Source organism: Denticeps clupeoides, chromosome 1, assembly GCF_900700375.1.
Source record: "Denticeps clupeoides chromosome 1, fDenClu1.1, whole genome shotgun sequence".
NCBI lineage: Eukaryota > Metazoa > Chordata > Actinopteri > Clupeiformes > Denticipitidae > Denticeps > Denticeps clupeoides.
Window position 1 is genome coordinate 39,513,492 of NC_041707.1, and position 16,486 is coordinate 39,529,977.

At 41.0% G+C, this 16,486-nt stretch overlaps 3 protein-coding genes across 3 annotated transcripts; all 3 read left to right on the plus strand.

Moving 5' to 3' along the window:
• Positions 1-4,540: 4,540 nt before the first annotated feature.
• LOC114786969 (uncharacterized protein PB18E9.04c-like) lies at positions 4,541-9,233 on the plus strand. The gene is made up of 4 exons (XM_028974660.1): positions 4,541-4,568; positions 4,719-4,891; positions 8,561-8,701; positions 9,228-9,233. Exons 1-4 carry the CDS (start codon positions 4,541-4,543, stop codon positions 9,231-9,233), a joined length of 348 nt encoding a protein of 115 aa, XP_028830493.1.
• Positions 9,234-10,773: 1,540 nt separating this feature from the next.
• Positions 10,774-11,654, plus strand: LOC114787030 (mucin-3A-like). The gene is made up of 2 exons (XM_028974785.1): positions 10,774-11,518; positions 11,649-11,654. Exons 1-2 carry the CDS (start codon positions 10,796-10,798, stop codon positions 11,652-11,654), a joined length of 729 nt encoding a protein of 242 aa, XP_028830618.1. The 5' UTR covers positions 10,774-10,795.
• A 1,876-nt stretch (positions 11,655-13,530) lies between these two features.
• LOC114793379 (mucin-5AC-like) lies at positions 13,531-15,939 on the plus strand. Its single transcript, XM_028985086.1, has one exon. It carries the CDS (start codon positions 13,580-13,582, stop codon positions 15,677-15,679), a length of 2,100 nt encoding a protein of 699 aa, XP_028840919.1. The 5' UTR covers positions 13,531-13,579; the 3' UTR covers positions 15,680-15,939.
• Positions 15,940-16,486: the final 547 nt, after the last annotated feature.

Below are 16,486 nucleotides of genomic sequence, written 5' to 3' on the forward strand. Positions count from 1 at the left end.
CAAGTCAAGTCAAGTCAAGTCAAGTCATCTTTATTGTCAATTCTGCCACATGTACAGGACATGCAGAGAATTGAAATTACGTTACTCTCTGACCCATAAGAATAACATTAAATACAAAAACAGTAACAGTAACGAATACAGAGTATAAATACAATTTAAAAAGAAAGGCACAATATACAATTTTAAAAACACCATGTACAAATAATGGTGGAGAGTGCAACATCAGGAGAGTGCAAAAACCAATAGTGCAACAGAGTTTTTAGTTTAAAGTGACGAAGTGAAAGTGAGGTAGATGGCAGACCAGAGCTGCACAGAGTGACTGGTGCATGGTCAGTTTGTGTGATTTAGAGTTCAGAAAGTTTGTGGAGCAGAAGAGGGGAGTGAGGGGAGTGGGGGCAGAGCCGGGAGGGAGTTGAGTTTCCTGACCGCCTGATGGGTGAAGCTGTCCTTCAGTCTGCTGGTCCTGGCCTGGAGACTCCGCAGTCTCCTCCCTGATGGCAGCAGGCTGAAGAAGGTTTGCATTGGGTGGGTGGGATCAGCTGCTATGCAGAGGGCTTTTTTGGTGAGGCGTGTGCTGTAGATGTCTTGGAGGGAGGGGAGAGGGACACCGATGATTCTCTCAGCTGCTCTGACTATGCGTTGGAGAGTTTTTTGACAGGACGCATTGCAGGCTCCAAACCACACAGTGATGCAGCTGGACAGGATGCTCTCGATGGTTCCTCGGTAGAATGTGTGCATGATGGGGGCTGGTGCTCTTGCTCTTCTTAGTTTGCGGAGGAAGTAAAGACGCTGCTGTGCTTTCTTGGCCAGTGCAGTGGTGTTTTTTGTCCAGGAGAGATCCTCGGTAATGTGCACACCCAGGAACTTGGTGCTGCTCACTCTCTCCACAGATGCACCGTTGATGGTCAGAGGAGCATGCTGAGTGTTTCCTCTCCTGAAGTCAACAACAATCTCTTTCGTCTTCTCCACATTCAGGGAGAGATTGTTGTCTCCGCACCACTTGGCCAGGCGGCTCACCTCGCTTCTGTAGTTAGACTCATCCCTGTTATTGATGAGTCCCACCACAGTCGTGTCATCCGCAAACTTGATGAAGAGGTTGGAGCAGTGTGACGGAGTGCAGTCGTGGGTTAGCAGAGTGAAGAGAAGGGGGCTCAGCACACATCCCTGAGGAGCCCCCGTGTTAAGGACGATGGTGCTGGATGTGCTGCTGCCAACCCGTACTGCTTGTGGTCTTCCTGTGAGGAAGTCCAACAGCCAGTTACACAGTGAGGTGTTGAGCCCCAGCTGGATCAGTTTTTGTGTGAGCTGTTGTGGGATTATTGTGTTAAATGCTGAACTGAAGTCTATGAACAGCATTCGAACATATGAGTCTTTTTTGTCCAGATGTGTGAGTGCTGAGTGGAGTGCAGTTGAGATGGCATCATCGGTTGAGCGGTTGGGCCGATATGCAAACTGGAAGGGGTCCAGTGAGGGGGGGAGGGCAGACTTGATGTGCTTCATGACTAGCCGTTCAAAGCACTTCATGAGGATGGGGGTAAGTGCAATTGGACGGTAGTCATTAAAGCAGGAAGGAGATGACTTTTTTGGCACCGGAATGATTGTTGTGTCTTTGAAGCAGGTGGGGACGACAGCCTGGGAGAGTGAGATGTTAAAGATGTCTGTGAAGACATCAGTGAGTTCCACTGCACAGTCCCTCAGTACACGACCAGGAATGTTGTCAGGGCCCGGAGCTTTGCGAGCGTTGATCCTGCTGAGGGATCTCCTCACACTGTCCGGGGACAGAGTCAACACCTGGTCACCAGGAGGGGGTGTGGTCTTCTGTGCTGTGGTGCTGTTTTTCCCTTCAAAGCGAGCGAAAAAGGTGTTCAGCTCGTTCAGCAGGGAGATGGTGCTATCACAGGTCTGTGGAGGGGGCTTGTAATCCGTGATGGTTTGTATGCCCCGCCACAGGCTCCGTGTGTCTCTGCTGTCTTTGAAGCGACTAGATATTTCTCTGGAGTACTGTCTCTTTGCCTCTCTGATGCCACGGGAAAGGTTGGTCCTGGCTGTCTTCAGGCTCGCCTCGTCTCCAACTCTGAAGGCAGCGTTCCGAGCTTTCAGCAGTCTGTAGACCTCCCCTGTCATCCATGGCTTTTGGTTGGCACGGACAGTGATGGTTTTGGTGACTGTTACATCCTCAGTGCATTTGTTAATGTAGGCTGTAACAGTCTCTGTGTACTCCTGGAGGTCAATGGTGTTGTTGTAAGTGGCAGCCTGTTTGAACATATTCCAGTCTGTGGTGTTAAAGCAGTCCTGTAACACCTCTGAAGACCCTTCTGGCCACACTTTTATCTGCTTACGAACCGGTTTGTTGACTTTTACCAGCGGTCTGTAAGAGGGCATTAGCATGACAGAGATGTGATCAGAGGCGCCGAGGTGGGGGAGGGGAAAAGCTTTGTAGGCTCCTCTCTGGGTGGTGTAAACAAGGTCCAGTGTGTTATTTCCCCGTGTTGGAAAGTCAATGTGTTGCTGTATTTTTGGAAACACGCTCTTTAAGTCTGCATGATTGAAATCCCCCGCCACAATGAGAAAAGCATCAGGGTGGGCTGTTTGCTGCTCACTGATGTGCTGGTATAGTTCATGTAGTGCCTCGCTCCTGTTGTTGTTGGAGGTGGGAGGGATGTACACCGCACACAGCAGTACAGCTGTATATTCCCTCGGTAGGTAGAATGGCCGGCACTTAATAACCATTACTTCCAGCACTGGCGAGCAGTATTTACAGACTACAACAGCATCGCGGCACCAAGCGTCACTGGTATAAACACAAAGTCCGCCACCGCGGGTCTTACCCCCCGTGACGACGACCCTGTCGGCACGATAGCATGTCAGCTGGTCGAGCTGAATGGCGCGGTCCGGGACACTGTCGCTGAGCCATGTTTCCGTGAACACAAAAACACAACAGTCCTTTACGTTCCTTTGGGATGAACGTAGTAGTCGGATGTAGTCCAGTTTGTTTTCCAATGAGCGAACGTTGGCCAGAACGATGGAAGGGATAGCAGGTTTGTGTGGGCTAGCCGCTAGCCTAGCTCGGATACCTCCGCGCTTACCCCTCTTCTGCTTCCTCTCACACCGCTTGAGGCGCCTCCATTGTGGGCGAGGTGCAGGAGTGGGGGTCGGTGATTGAGTAGGCCTCCGGAGCAGACCCAGTCCATTCAGCTCTTCAGTGTCCACAGAGTTCAACTTAAAAACTTTGTTTCTTCCGACGTCGAGCAAAAATGTTCGGCTATATGAACGCTTGAGGGCAGATAAACGCGACGAAGACGTACAAAAACACTGCGACTTACAGGACGAAAAACACGAAAACGCTGTTTGGTCGGGAGAGAGAGAAGCCGCTGCGTGTGCACGCGCCGCCATCTTGTCAGCAACAACAGGTGATGCAAAGTCGGCAACTTTAATGACACAGGCAACATCAATATTGCAACCAACAACAACGATGATACTTGACTCTACAGCAACAGTAGGTACGCCATCAACTGCATCTTTTACTGCCTCCACAACACCTGTGACAATGTCAACTGCTACATCTCAGCCAACAATAATAAAAGAGAGTATAACTACATCTCTTCTCCCTAAATCTACAACACCAGTATTGACAACAGTGACTCAGACAATCCCTAATTCAGCAACTACGGTGGATACAAAGGCAACATTTGTAGTGACACAACCAATAACTACAAAGTTCATTGAAAGTACATCTCATTTAGTTGACTCAACAGCAATAGTAGGTACACCATCAACTCCATCTTTTTCTGCATCAACAACAGTATCATTGTCAACTGCTACATCTCAACCAGCAACAATAAAAGAGAGTATAACTACATCTCTTCTGCCAATATCTACAACACCAGAATTGATGACACTGACTCAGACAATTCCTAACTCAGCAACAACAGGAGATGCAAAGTCGGCACCTTTAATGACACAGGCAACATCAATATTGCAACCAACAACCACAAAGATGATACTTGACTCTACAGCAACAGTAGGTACGCCATCAACTGCATCTTTTACTGCCTCCACAACACCAGTGACAATGTCAACTGCTACATCTCAGCCAACTTCAATAAAAGAGAGTATAACTACATCTCTTCTCTCTAAATCTACAACACCAGTATTGACAACAGTGACTCAGACAATCCCTAATTCAGCAACTACGGTGGATACAAAGGCAACATTTGTAGTGACACAACCAACATCAACAATGCAACCAACAACTACAAAGTTCATTGAAAGTACATCTCATTTAGTTGACTCAACGGCAATAGTAGGTACACCATCAAATCCATCTTTTTCTGTATCAACAACAGTATCATTGTCAACTGCTACATCTCAACCAACAACAATAAAAGAGAGTATAACTACATCTCTTCTGCCAATATCTACAACACCAGAATTGATGACACTGACTCCGACAATTCCTAACTCAGCAACAACAGTAGATGCAAAGTCGGCAACTTTAATGACACAGGCAACATCAATAATGCAACCAACAACCACGAAGATGATACTTGACTCTAAAGCAACAGTAGGTACACCATCAACTCCATCATTTACTGCCTCCACAACATCAGTGACAATGTCTACTATAACAACAATAAAAGAGAGTATAACTACATCTCTTCTCCCTAAATCTACGACACCAGTATTGACAACAGTGACTCAGACAATCCCTAATTCAGCAACTACGGTGGATACAAAGGCAACATTTGTAGTGACACAACCAATAACTACAAAGTTGATTGAAAGTACATCTCATTTAGTTGACTCAACAGCAACAGTAGGGACACCATCAACTCCATCTTTTTCTGCATCAACAACAGTATCATTGTCAACTGCTACATCTCAACCAACAACAATAAAAGAGAGTATAACTACATCTCTTCTGCCAATATCTACAACACCAGAATTGATGACACTGACTCAGACAAGTCCTAACTCAGAAACAACAGTAGATGAAAAGTCTGCAACTTTAATGACACAGGCAACATCAATTTTGAAACCAACAACCACGAAGATGATACTTGACTCTGCAGCAACAGTAGGTACACCATCAACTGCATCTTTTACTGCCTCCACTACATCAGTGACGATGTCAACTGCTACATCTCAGCCAACAACAATAAAAGAGAGTATAACTACATCTCTTTTCCCTAAATCTACAACACCAGTGTTGACAACATTGACTCAGACAATCCCTAACTCAGCAACTACAGTGGATACAAAGGCAACATTTGTAGTGACAAAACCTACATCAACACTGCAACAAACAACTACAAAGTTGATTGAAAGTACATCTCATTTAGTTGACTCAACGGCAACAGTAGGTACACCATCAACTCCATCTTTTTCTGCATCAACAACAGTATCATTGTCAACTGCTACATCTCAACCAAAAACAATGAAAGAGAGTATAACTACATCTCTTCTGCCAATATCTACAACACCAGAATTGATGACACTGACTCCGACAATTCCTAACTCATCAACAACAGTAGAAGCAAAGTCAGCAACTTTAATGACACAGGCAACATCAATTTTGCAACCAACAACCACGAAGATGATACTTGACTCTACAGCAACAGTAGGTACGCCATCAACTGCATCTTTTACTGCCACCACAACACCAGTGACAATGTCAACTGCTACATCTCAGCCAACAACAATAAAAGAGAGTATAACTACATCTCTTTTGCCAAAATCTACAACACCAGCATTGACGACACTGACTCAGACAATTCAAAACTCAACAATAACAGCAGATTCAAAGTCGACAATTTTAATGACACAACCAACATCATTTATGCAACCAACAACCACAAAGATGATACTTGAATCTACAGCAACAGTAGGTACGCCATCAATTGAATATTTTACTGCCTCCACAACACCAGTGACAATGTCAACTGCTACATCTCAGCCAAAAACAATAAAAGAGAGTATAACTACATCTCTTCTCCCTAAATTTACAACACCAGAATTGACAACAGTGACTCAGACAATCCCTAATTCAGCAACCACGGTGGATACAAAGGCAACATTTGTAGTGACACAACCAACATCAACAATGCAACCAACAACTACAAAGTTCATTGAAAGTACATCTCATTTAGTTGACTCAACAGCAATAGTAGGAACACCATCAACTCCATCTTTTTCTGTATCAACAACAGTATCATTGTCAACTGCTACATCTCAACCAACAACAATAAAAGAGAGTATAACTACATCTCTTCTGCCAATATCTACAACACCAGAATTGATGACACTGACTCCGACAATTCCTAACTCATCAACAACAGTAGATGCAAAGTCAGCAACTTTAATGACACAGGCAACATCAATAATGCAACCAACAACCACGAAGATGATACTTGACTCTACAGCAACAGTAGATACACCATCAACTCCATCATTTACTGCCTCCACAACATCAGTGACAATGTCTACTATAACAACAATAAAAGAGAGTATAACTACATCTCTTCTCCCTAAATCTACAACACCAGTGTTGACAACATTGACTCAGACAATCCCTAACTCAGCAACTACAGTGGATACAAAGGCAACATTTGTAGTGACACAACCTACATCAACACTGCAACAAACAACTACAAAGTTGATTGAAAGTACATCTCATTTAGTTGACTCAACGGCAACATTAGGTACACCATCAACTCCATCTTTTTCTGCATCAACAACAGTATCATTGTCAACTGCTACATCTCAACCAAAAACAATGAGAGAGAGTATAACTACATCTCTTCTGCCAATATCTACAACACCAGAATTGATGACACTGACTCAGACAATTCCTGACTCAGCAACAACAGGTGATGCAAAGTCGGCAACTTCAATGACACAGGCAACATCAATATTGCAACCAACAACAACGATGATACTTGACTCTACAGCAACAGTAGGTACGCCATCAACTGCATCTTTTACTGCCTCCATAACACCAGTGACAATGTCAACTGCTACATCTCAGCCAACAACAATAAAAGAGAGTATAACTACATCTCTTCTCCCTAAATCTTCAACACCAGTATTGACAACAGTGACTCAGACAATCCCTAATTCAGCAACTACAGTGGAAACAAAAGCAACTTTTGTAGTGACACAACCAACATCAACACTGCAACCAACAACTACAAAGTTGATTGAAAGTACATCTCATTTAGTTGACTCAACGGCAACAGTAGGTACACAATCAACTCCATCTTTTTCTGCATCAACAACAGTATCATTGTCAACTGCTACATCTCAACCAACAACAATGAAAGACAGTATAACTACATCTCTTCTGCCAATATCTATAACACCAGAATTGATGACACTGACTCAGACAATTCCTAACTCAGCAACAACAGGAGATGCAAAGTCGGTGCCTTTAATGACACAGGCAACATCAATATTGCAACCAACAACCACAAAGATGATACTTGACTCTACAGCAACAGTAGGTACGCCATCAACTGCATCTTTTACTGCCTCCACAACACCTGTGACAATGTCAACTGCTACATCTCAGCCAACAACAATAAAAGAGAGTATAACTACATCTCTTCTCCCTAAATTTACAACACCAGTATTGACAACAGTGACTCAGACAATCCCTAATTCAGCAACTACGGTGGATACAAAGGCAACATTTGTAGTGACACAACCAACATCAACAATGCAACCAACAACTACAAAGTTCATTGAAAGTACATCTCATTTAGTTGACTCAACAGCAATAGTAGGAACACCATCAACTCCATCTTTTTCTGCATCAACAACAGTATCATTGTCAACTGCTACATCTCAACCAGCAACAATAAAAGAGAGTATAACTACATCTCTTCTGCCAATATCTACAACACCAGAATTGATGACACTGACTCAGACAATTCCTAACTCAGCAACAACAGGAGATGCAAAGTCGGCACCTTTAATGACACAGGCAACATCAATATTGCAACCAACAACCACAAAGATGATACTTGACTCTACAGCAACAGTAGGTACGCCATCAACTGCATCTTTTACTGCCTCCACAACACCAGTGACAATGTCAACTGCTACATCTCAGCCAACTTCAATAAAAGAGAGTATAACTACATCTCTTCTCTCTAAATCTACAACACCAGTATTGACAACAGTGACTCAGACAATCCCTAATTCAGCAACTACGGTGGATACAAAGGCAACATTTGTAGTGACACAACCAACATCAACAATGCAACCAACAACTACAAAGTTCATTGAAAGTACATCTCATTTAGTTGACTCAACGGCAATAGTAGGTACACCATCAAATCCATCTTTTTCTGTATCAACAACAGTATCATTGTCAACTGCTACATCTCAACCAACAACAATAAAAGAGAGTATAACTACATCTCTTCTGCCAATATCTACAACACCAGAATTGATGACACTGACTCCGACAATTCCTAACTCAGCAACAACAGTAGATGCAAAGTCGGCAACTTTAATGACACAGGCAACATCAATAATGCAACCAACAACCACGAAGATGATACTTGACTCTAAAGCAACAGTAGGTACACCATCAACTCCATCATTTACTGCCTCCACAACATCAGTGACAATGTCTACTATAACAACAATAAAAGAGAGTATAACTACATCTCTTCTCCCTAAATCTACGACACCAGTATTGACAACAGTGACTCAGACAATCCCTAATTCAGCAACTACGGTGGATACAAAGGCAACATTTGTAGTGACACAACCAATAACTACAAAGTTGATTGAAAGTACATCTCATTTAGTTGACTCAACAGCAACAGTAGGGACACCATCAACTCCATCTTTTTCTGCATCAACAACAGTATCATTGTCAACTGCTACATCTCAACCAACAACAATAAAAGAGAGTATAACTACATCTCTTCTGCCAATATCTACAACACCAGAATTGATGACACTGACTCAGACAAGTCCTAACTCAGAAACAACAGTAGATGAAAAGTCTGCAACTTTAATGACACAGGCAACATCAATTTTGAAACCAACAACCACGAAGATGATACTTGACTCTGCAGCAACAGTAGGTACACCATCAACTGCATCTTTTACTGCCTCCACTACATCAGTGACGATGTCAACTGCTACATCTCAGCCAACAACAATAAAAGAGAGTATAACTACATCTCTTTTCCCTAAATCTACAACACCAGTGTTGACAACATTGACTCAGACAATCCCTAACTCAGCAACTACAGTGGATACAAAGGCAACATTTGTAGTGACAAAACCTACATCAACACTGCAACAAACAACTACAAAGTTGATTGAAAGTACATCTCATTTAGTTGACTCAACGGCAACAGTAGGTACACCATCAACTCCATCTTTTTCTGCATCAACAACAGTATCATTGTCAACTGCTACATCTCAACCAAAAACAATGAAAGAGAGTATAACTACATCTCTTCTGCCAATATCTACAACACCAGAATTGATGACACTGACTCCGACAATTCCTAACTCATCAACAACAGTAGAAGCAAAGTCAGCAACTTTAATGACACAGGCAACATCAATTTTGCAACCAACAACCACGAAGATGATACTTGACTCTACAGCAACAGTAGGTACGCCATCAACTGAATCTTTTACTGCCTCCACAACACCAGTGACAATGTCAACTGCTACATCTCAGCCAACAACAATAAAAGAGAGTATAACTACATCTCTTTTGCCAAAATCTACAACACCAGCATTGACGACACTGACTCAGACAATTCAAAACTCAACAATAACAGCAGATTCAAAGTCGACAATTTTAATGACACAACCAACATCATTTATGCAACCAACAACCACAAAGATGATACTTGAATCTACAGCAACAGTAGGTACGCCATCAATTGAATATTTTACTGCCTCCACAACACCAGTGACAATGTCAACTGCTACATCTCAGCCAAAAACAATAAAAGAGAGTATAACTACATCTCTTCTCCCTAAATTTACAACACCAGAATTGACAACAGTGACTCAGACAATCCCTAATTCAGCAACCACGGTGGATACAAAGGCAACATTTGTAGTGACACAACCAACATCAACAATGCAACCAACAACTACAAAGTTCATTGAAAGTACATCTCATTTAGTTGACTCAACAGCAATAGTAGGAACACCATCAACTCCATCTTTTTCTGTATCAACAACAGTATCATTGTCAACTGCTACATCTCAACCAACAACAATAAAAGAGAGTATAACTACATCTCTTCTGCCAATATCTACAACACCAGAATTGATGACACTGACTCCGACAATTCCTAACTCATCAACAACAGTAGATGCAAAGTCAGCAACTTTAATGACACAGGCAACATCAATAATGCAACCAACAACCACGAAGATGATACTTGACTCTACAGCAACAGTAGATACACCATCAACTCCATCATTTACTGCCTCCACAACATCAGTGACAATGTCTACTATAACAACAATAAAAGAGAGTATAACTACATCTCTTCTCCCTAAATCTACAACACCAGTGTTGACAACATTGACTCAGACAATCCCTAACTCAGCAACTACAGTGGATACAAAGGCAACATTTGTAGTGACACAACCTACATCAACACTGCAACAAACAACTACAAAGTTGATTGAAAGTACATCTCATTTAGTTGACTCAACGGCAACATTAGGTACACCATCAACTCCATCTTTTTCTGCATCAACAACAGTATCATTGTCAACTGCTACATCTCAACCAAAAACAATGAGAGAGAGTATAACTACATCTCTTCTGCCAATATCTACAACACCAGAATTGATGACACTGACTCAGACAATTCCTGACTCAGCAACAACAGGTGATGCAAAGTCGGCAACTTCAATGACACAGGCAACATCAATATTGCAACCAACAACAACGATGATACTTGACTCTACAGCAACAGTAGGTACGCCATCAACTGCATCTTTTACTGCCTCCATAACACCAGTGACAATGTCAACTGCTACATCTCAGCCAACAACAATAAAAGAGAGTATAACTACATCTCTTCTCCCTAAATCTTCAACACCAGTATTGACAACAGTGACTCAGACAATCCCTAATTCAGCAACTACAGTGGAAACAAAAGCAACTTTTGTAGTGACACAACCAACATCAACACTGCAACCAACAACTACAAAGTTGATTGAAAGTACATCTCATTTAGTTGACTCAACGGCAACAGTAGGTACACAATCAACTCCATCTTTTTCTGCATCAACAACAGTATCATTGTCAACTGCTACATCTCAACCAACAACAATGAAAGACAGTATAACTACATCTCTTCTGCCAATATCTATAACACCAGAATTGATGACACTGACTCAGACAATTCCTAACTCAGCAACAACAGGAGATGCAAAGTCGGTGCCTTTAATGACACAGGCAACATCAATATTGCAACCAACAACCACAAAGATGATACTTGACTCTACAGCAACAGTAGGTACGCCATCAACTGCATCTTTTACTGCCTCCACAACACCTGTGACAATGTCAACTGCTACATCTCAGCCAACAACAATAAAAGAGAGTATAACTACATCTCTTCTCCCTAAATTTACAACACCAGTATTGACAACAGTGACTCAGACAATCCCTAATTCAGCAACTACGGTGGATACAAAGGCAACATTTGTAGTGACACAACCAACATCAACAATGCAACCAACAACTACAAAGTTCATTGAAAGTACATCTCATTTAGTTGACTCAACAGCAATAGTAGGAACACCATCAACTCCATCTTTTTCTGTATCAACAACAGTATCATTGTCAACTGCTACATCTCAACCAACAACAATAAAAGAGAGTATAACTACATCTCTTCTGCCAATATCTACAACACCAGAATTGATGACACTGACTCAGACAATTCCTAACTCAGCAACAACAGGAGATGCAAAGTCGGTGCCTTTAATGACACAGGCAACATCAATATTGCAACCAACAACCGCGAAGATGATACTTGACTCTACAGCAACAGTAGATACACCATCAACTCCATCATTTACTGCCTCCACAACATCAGTGACAATGTCTACTATAACAACAATAAAAGAGAGTATAACTACATCTCTTCTCCCTAAATCTACAACACCAGTATTGACAACAGTGACTCAGACAATCCTTAACTCAGCAACTACAGTGGATACAAAGGCAACATTTGTAGTGACACAACCAACATCAACACTGCAACCAACAACTACAAAGTTGATTGAAAGTACATCTCATTTAGTTGACTCAACAGCAACAGTAGGGACACCATCAAGTCCATCTTTTTCTGCATCAACAACAGTATCATTGTCAACTGCTACATCTCAACCAACAACAATACAAGAGAATATAACTACATCTCTTCTGCCTAAATCTGCAGCACCAGTATTGACAACACTGACTCAGACAATCCCTAACTCAGCAACTACAGTAAATACAAAGTCGACAACTTTAATGACACAGGCAACATCAATATTGCAACCAACAATTAAAGAGTTGCTTGAAAGTGCATCTTATTTACTTGATTCTGCAACATTTGTAGGTTTACCATCAACTCCATCTTTTTCTGCCTCATCAACAACAGGAACAATGTCACCTGTTACATCTCAACGACGAACATTAACAGAGAGTGAAAGTACATCTCTTTTACTAGATTCTACAACACCGGTATTGACGACAATGACTCAGACAATCCCTAACTCAACAATAACAGTAGATACAAAGTCGACAACTTTAATGACACAACCAACATCTATTATGCAACCAACAACTGCGAAGATGATACTTGATTCTACAGCAACAGTAGGTACAAAATCAACTCCATCTTTTACAGTCTCCACAACATCAGTGACAATGTCAACTGCTACATCTCAACCAACAACAATACAAGAGAATATAACTACATCTTTTCTGCAATTATCTACAACACCAGAATTGACGACACTGACTCAGACAATCCCTAACTCAACAACAACAGTAGATACAAAGTCAACAACTTTAATGACACAAGCACCATCGATAATGCAACCAACAACTACAAAGTTGATTGAAAGTACATCTCATTTAGTTGACTCAACAGCAACAGTAGGTACACCATCAACTCCATCTTTTACTGCCTCCACAACATCAGTGACAATGTCAACTGCTACATCTCAACCAACAACAATACAAGAGAATATAACTACATTACTTCTGCCTAAATCTGCAGCACCAGTATTGACAACACTGACTCAGACAATCCCTAACTCAACAACAACAGTAAAAAAAAAGTTGACAACTTTAATGACACAAGCAACATCAATATTGCAACCAACTATTAAAGAGTTGCTTGAAAGTACATATTATTTACTTGATTCTGCAACATCAGTAGGTTCACCAACAACTCCATCTTTTTCTGCCTTATCAACATCAGTGACAATGTCAACTGTTACATCTCAACCAAAAACAATACAAGAAAGTATAACTACATCTCTTCTACCAGAATCTACAACATCGGTATTCACGACAATGACTCCGACAATCCCTAACTCAACAACAACAGTAGATACAAAGTCAACAATTTTAATGACACAAACAACATCAATTATTCAACCAACAACCACGAAGATGATACTTGACTCTACAGAAACAGTAGGTACACCATCAACTCCACCTTTATCTGCCTCAACAGCAACAGTAACAATGTCAACTTTTACATCTCAACCACCAAAAATAACAGAGAGTGAAAGTACATCTCTTTTACCGGAATCTACAACACCTGCATTGACGACACTGACTCTGACAATCCCTATTTCAACAACAGTAGATACAAAGTCAACAACATTAATGACACAAGAAACATCAAAATTGCAACCAACAACTTCAAAGAGGATTGAAGGTACATTTAATTTACTTGATTCTGCAACAACAGTAAGTACACCATCAACTCCATCTATTTCTGCCTCATCAACAACAGGAACAATGTCAACTGCTACATCTCAACCACTAAAAATAAAAGAGAGTGAGAGTACATCTCTTCTACCAGAATCTACAACATCGGTATTCACGACAATGACTCCGACAATCCCTAACTCAACAACAACAGTAGATACAAAGTCAACAATTTTAATGACACAAACAACATCAATTATTCAACCAACAACCACGAAGATGATACTTGACTCTACAGAAACAGTAGGTACACCATCAACTCCACCTTTATCTGCCTCAACAGCAACAGTAACAATGTCAACTTTTACATCTCAACCACCAAAAATAACAGAGAGTGAAAGTACATCTCTTTTACCGGAATCTACAACACCTGCATTGACGACACTGACTCTGACAATCCCTATTTCAACAACAGTAGATACAAAGTCAACAACATTAATGACACAAGAAACATCAAAATTGCAACCAACAACTTCAAAGAGGATTGAAGGTACATTTAATTTACTTGATTCTGCAACAACAGTAAGTACACCATCAATGCCATCCATTTCTGCCTCATCAACAACAAGAACAATGTCAACAGCTACATCTCAACCACCAAAAATAACAGAGAGTGAAAGTACATCTCTTTTACCGGAATCTACAACACCTGCATTGACGACACTGACTCCGACAATCCCTAACTCAACATCAACAGTAGATACAAAGTCGACAATTTTAATGACACAAGCAACATCAATATTGCAACCAACAACCACAAAGATGATAGTTGGTTCTACAGCAACAGCAGGTACACCCTCAACTCCATCTTTTACTGCCTCCACAACATCAGTGACAATGTCAATTGCTACATCTCAACCAACGACAATAAAAGAGAGTATAACTACATCTCTTCTGCCTAAATCTACAACACCGGTATTCACGACAATGACTCAGACAATCCCTAACTCAACAACAACAGTAGATACAAAGTCAACAATTTTAATGACACAAACAACATCAATTATTCAACCAACAACCACGAAGATGATACTTGACTCTACAGAAACAGTAGGTACACCATCAACTCCACCTTTATCTGCCTCAACAGCAACAGTAACAATGTCAACTTTTACATCTCAACCACCAAAAATAACAGAGAGTGAAAGTACATCTCTTTTACCGGAATCTACAACACCTGCATTGACGACACTGACTCTGACAATCCCTATTTCAACAACAGTAGATACAAAGTCAACAACATTAATGACACAAGAAACATCAAAATTGCAACCAACAACTTCAAAGAGGATTGAAGGTACATTTAATTTACTTGATTCTGCAACAACAGTAAGTACACCATCAACTCCATCTTTTTCTGCCTTATCAACAACAGAAACAATGTCAACTGTTACATCTCAACCACTAAATATAAAAGAGAGTGAGAGTACATCTCTTCTACCAGAATCTACAACACCGGTATTCACGACAATGACTCAGACAATCCCTAACTCAACAACAACAGTAGATACAAAGTCGACAATTTTAATGACACAACCAACATCAATTATTCAACCAACAACCACGAAGATGATACTTGACTCTACAGAAACAGTAGGTACACCATCAACTCCACCTTTATCTGCCTCAACAACAACAGTAACAATGTCAACTTTTACATCTCAACCACCAAAATAACAGAGAGTGAAAGTACATCTCTTTTACCGGAATCTACAACACCTGCATTGACGACACTGACTCTGACAATCCCTATTTCAACAACAGTAGATACAAAGTCAACAACATTAATGACACAAGAAACATCAAAATTGCAACCAACAACTTCAAAGAGGATTGAAGGTACATTTAATTTACTTGATTCTGCAACAACAGTAAGTACACCATCAATGCCATCCATTTCTGCCTCATCAACAACAAGAACAATGTCAACAGCTACATCTCAACCACCAAAAATAACAGAGAGTGAAAGTACATCTCTTTTACCGGAATCTACAACACCTGCATTGACGACACTGACTCCGACAATCCCTAACTCAACATCAACAGTAGATACAAAGTCGACAATTTTAATGACACAAGCAACATCAATATTGCAACCAACAACCACAAAGATGATAGTTGGTTCTACAGCAACAGCAGGTACACCCTCAACTCCATCTTTTACTGCCTCCACAACATCAGTGACAATGTCAATTGCTACATCTCAACCAACGACAATAAAAGAGAGTATAACTACATCTCTTCTGCCTAAATCTACAACACCAGTATTCACGACAATGACTCAGACAATCCCTAACTCAACAACAGTAGATACAAAGTCAACAACATTAATGACACAAGAAACATCAAAATTGCAACCAACAACTTCAAAGATGATTGAAAGTACATTTCATTTACTTGATTCTGCAACAACAGTAAGTACACCATCAACTCCATCTTTTTCTGCCTTATCAACAACAGGAACAATGTCAACTGTTACATCTC

What these genes read in the sequence shown, in the direction of transcription:
- LOC114786969 (XM_028974660.1), top strand. Translation starts at nt 4,541, where the DNA reads ATGATACTTGACTCTAAAGCAACAGTAG. An exon ending in TGACTCTAAAGCAACAGTAG is followed by an intron (nt 4,569 to 4,718) that starts GTACACCATCAA and finishes TCCCTAATTCAG; the next exon opens with CAACTACGGTGGATACAAAG. An exon ending in CTGCTACATCTCAACCAACA is followed by an intron (nt 4,892 to 8,560) that starts ACAATAAAAGAG and finishes ACAACCACGAAG; the next exon opens with ATGATACTTGACTCTAAAGC.
- LOC114787030 (XM_028974785.1), top strand. Translation starts at nt 10,796, where the DNA reads ATGAGAGAGAGTATAACTACATCTCTTCTGCCAATATCTACAACACCA.
- LOC114793379 (XM_028985086.1), top strand. Translation starts at nt 13,580, where the DNA reads ATGACTCCGACAATCCCTAACTCAACAACAACAGTAGATACAAAGTCA.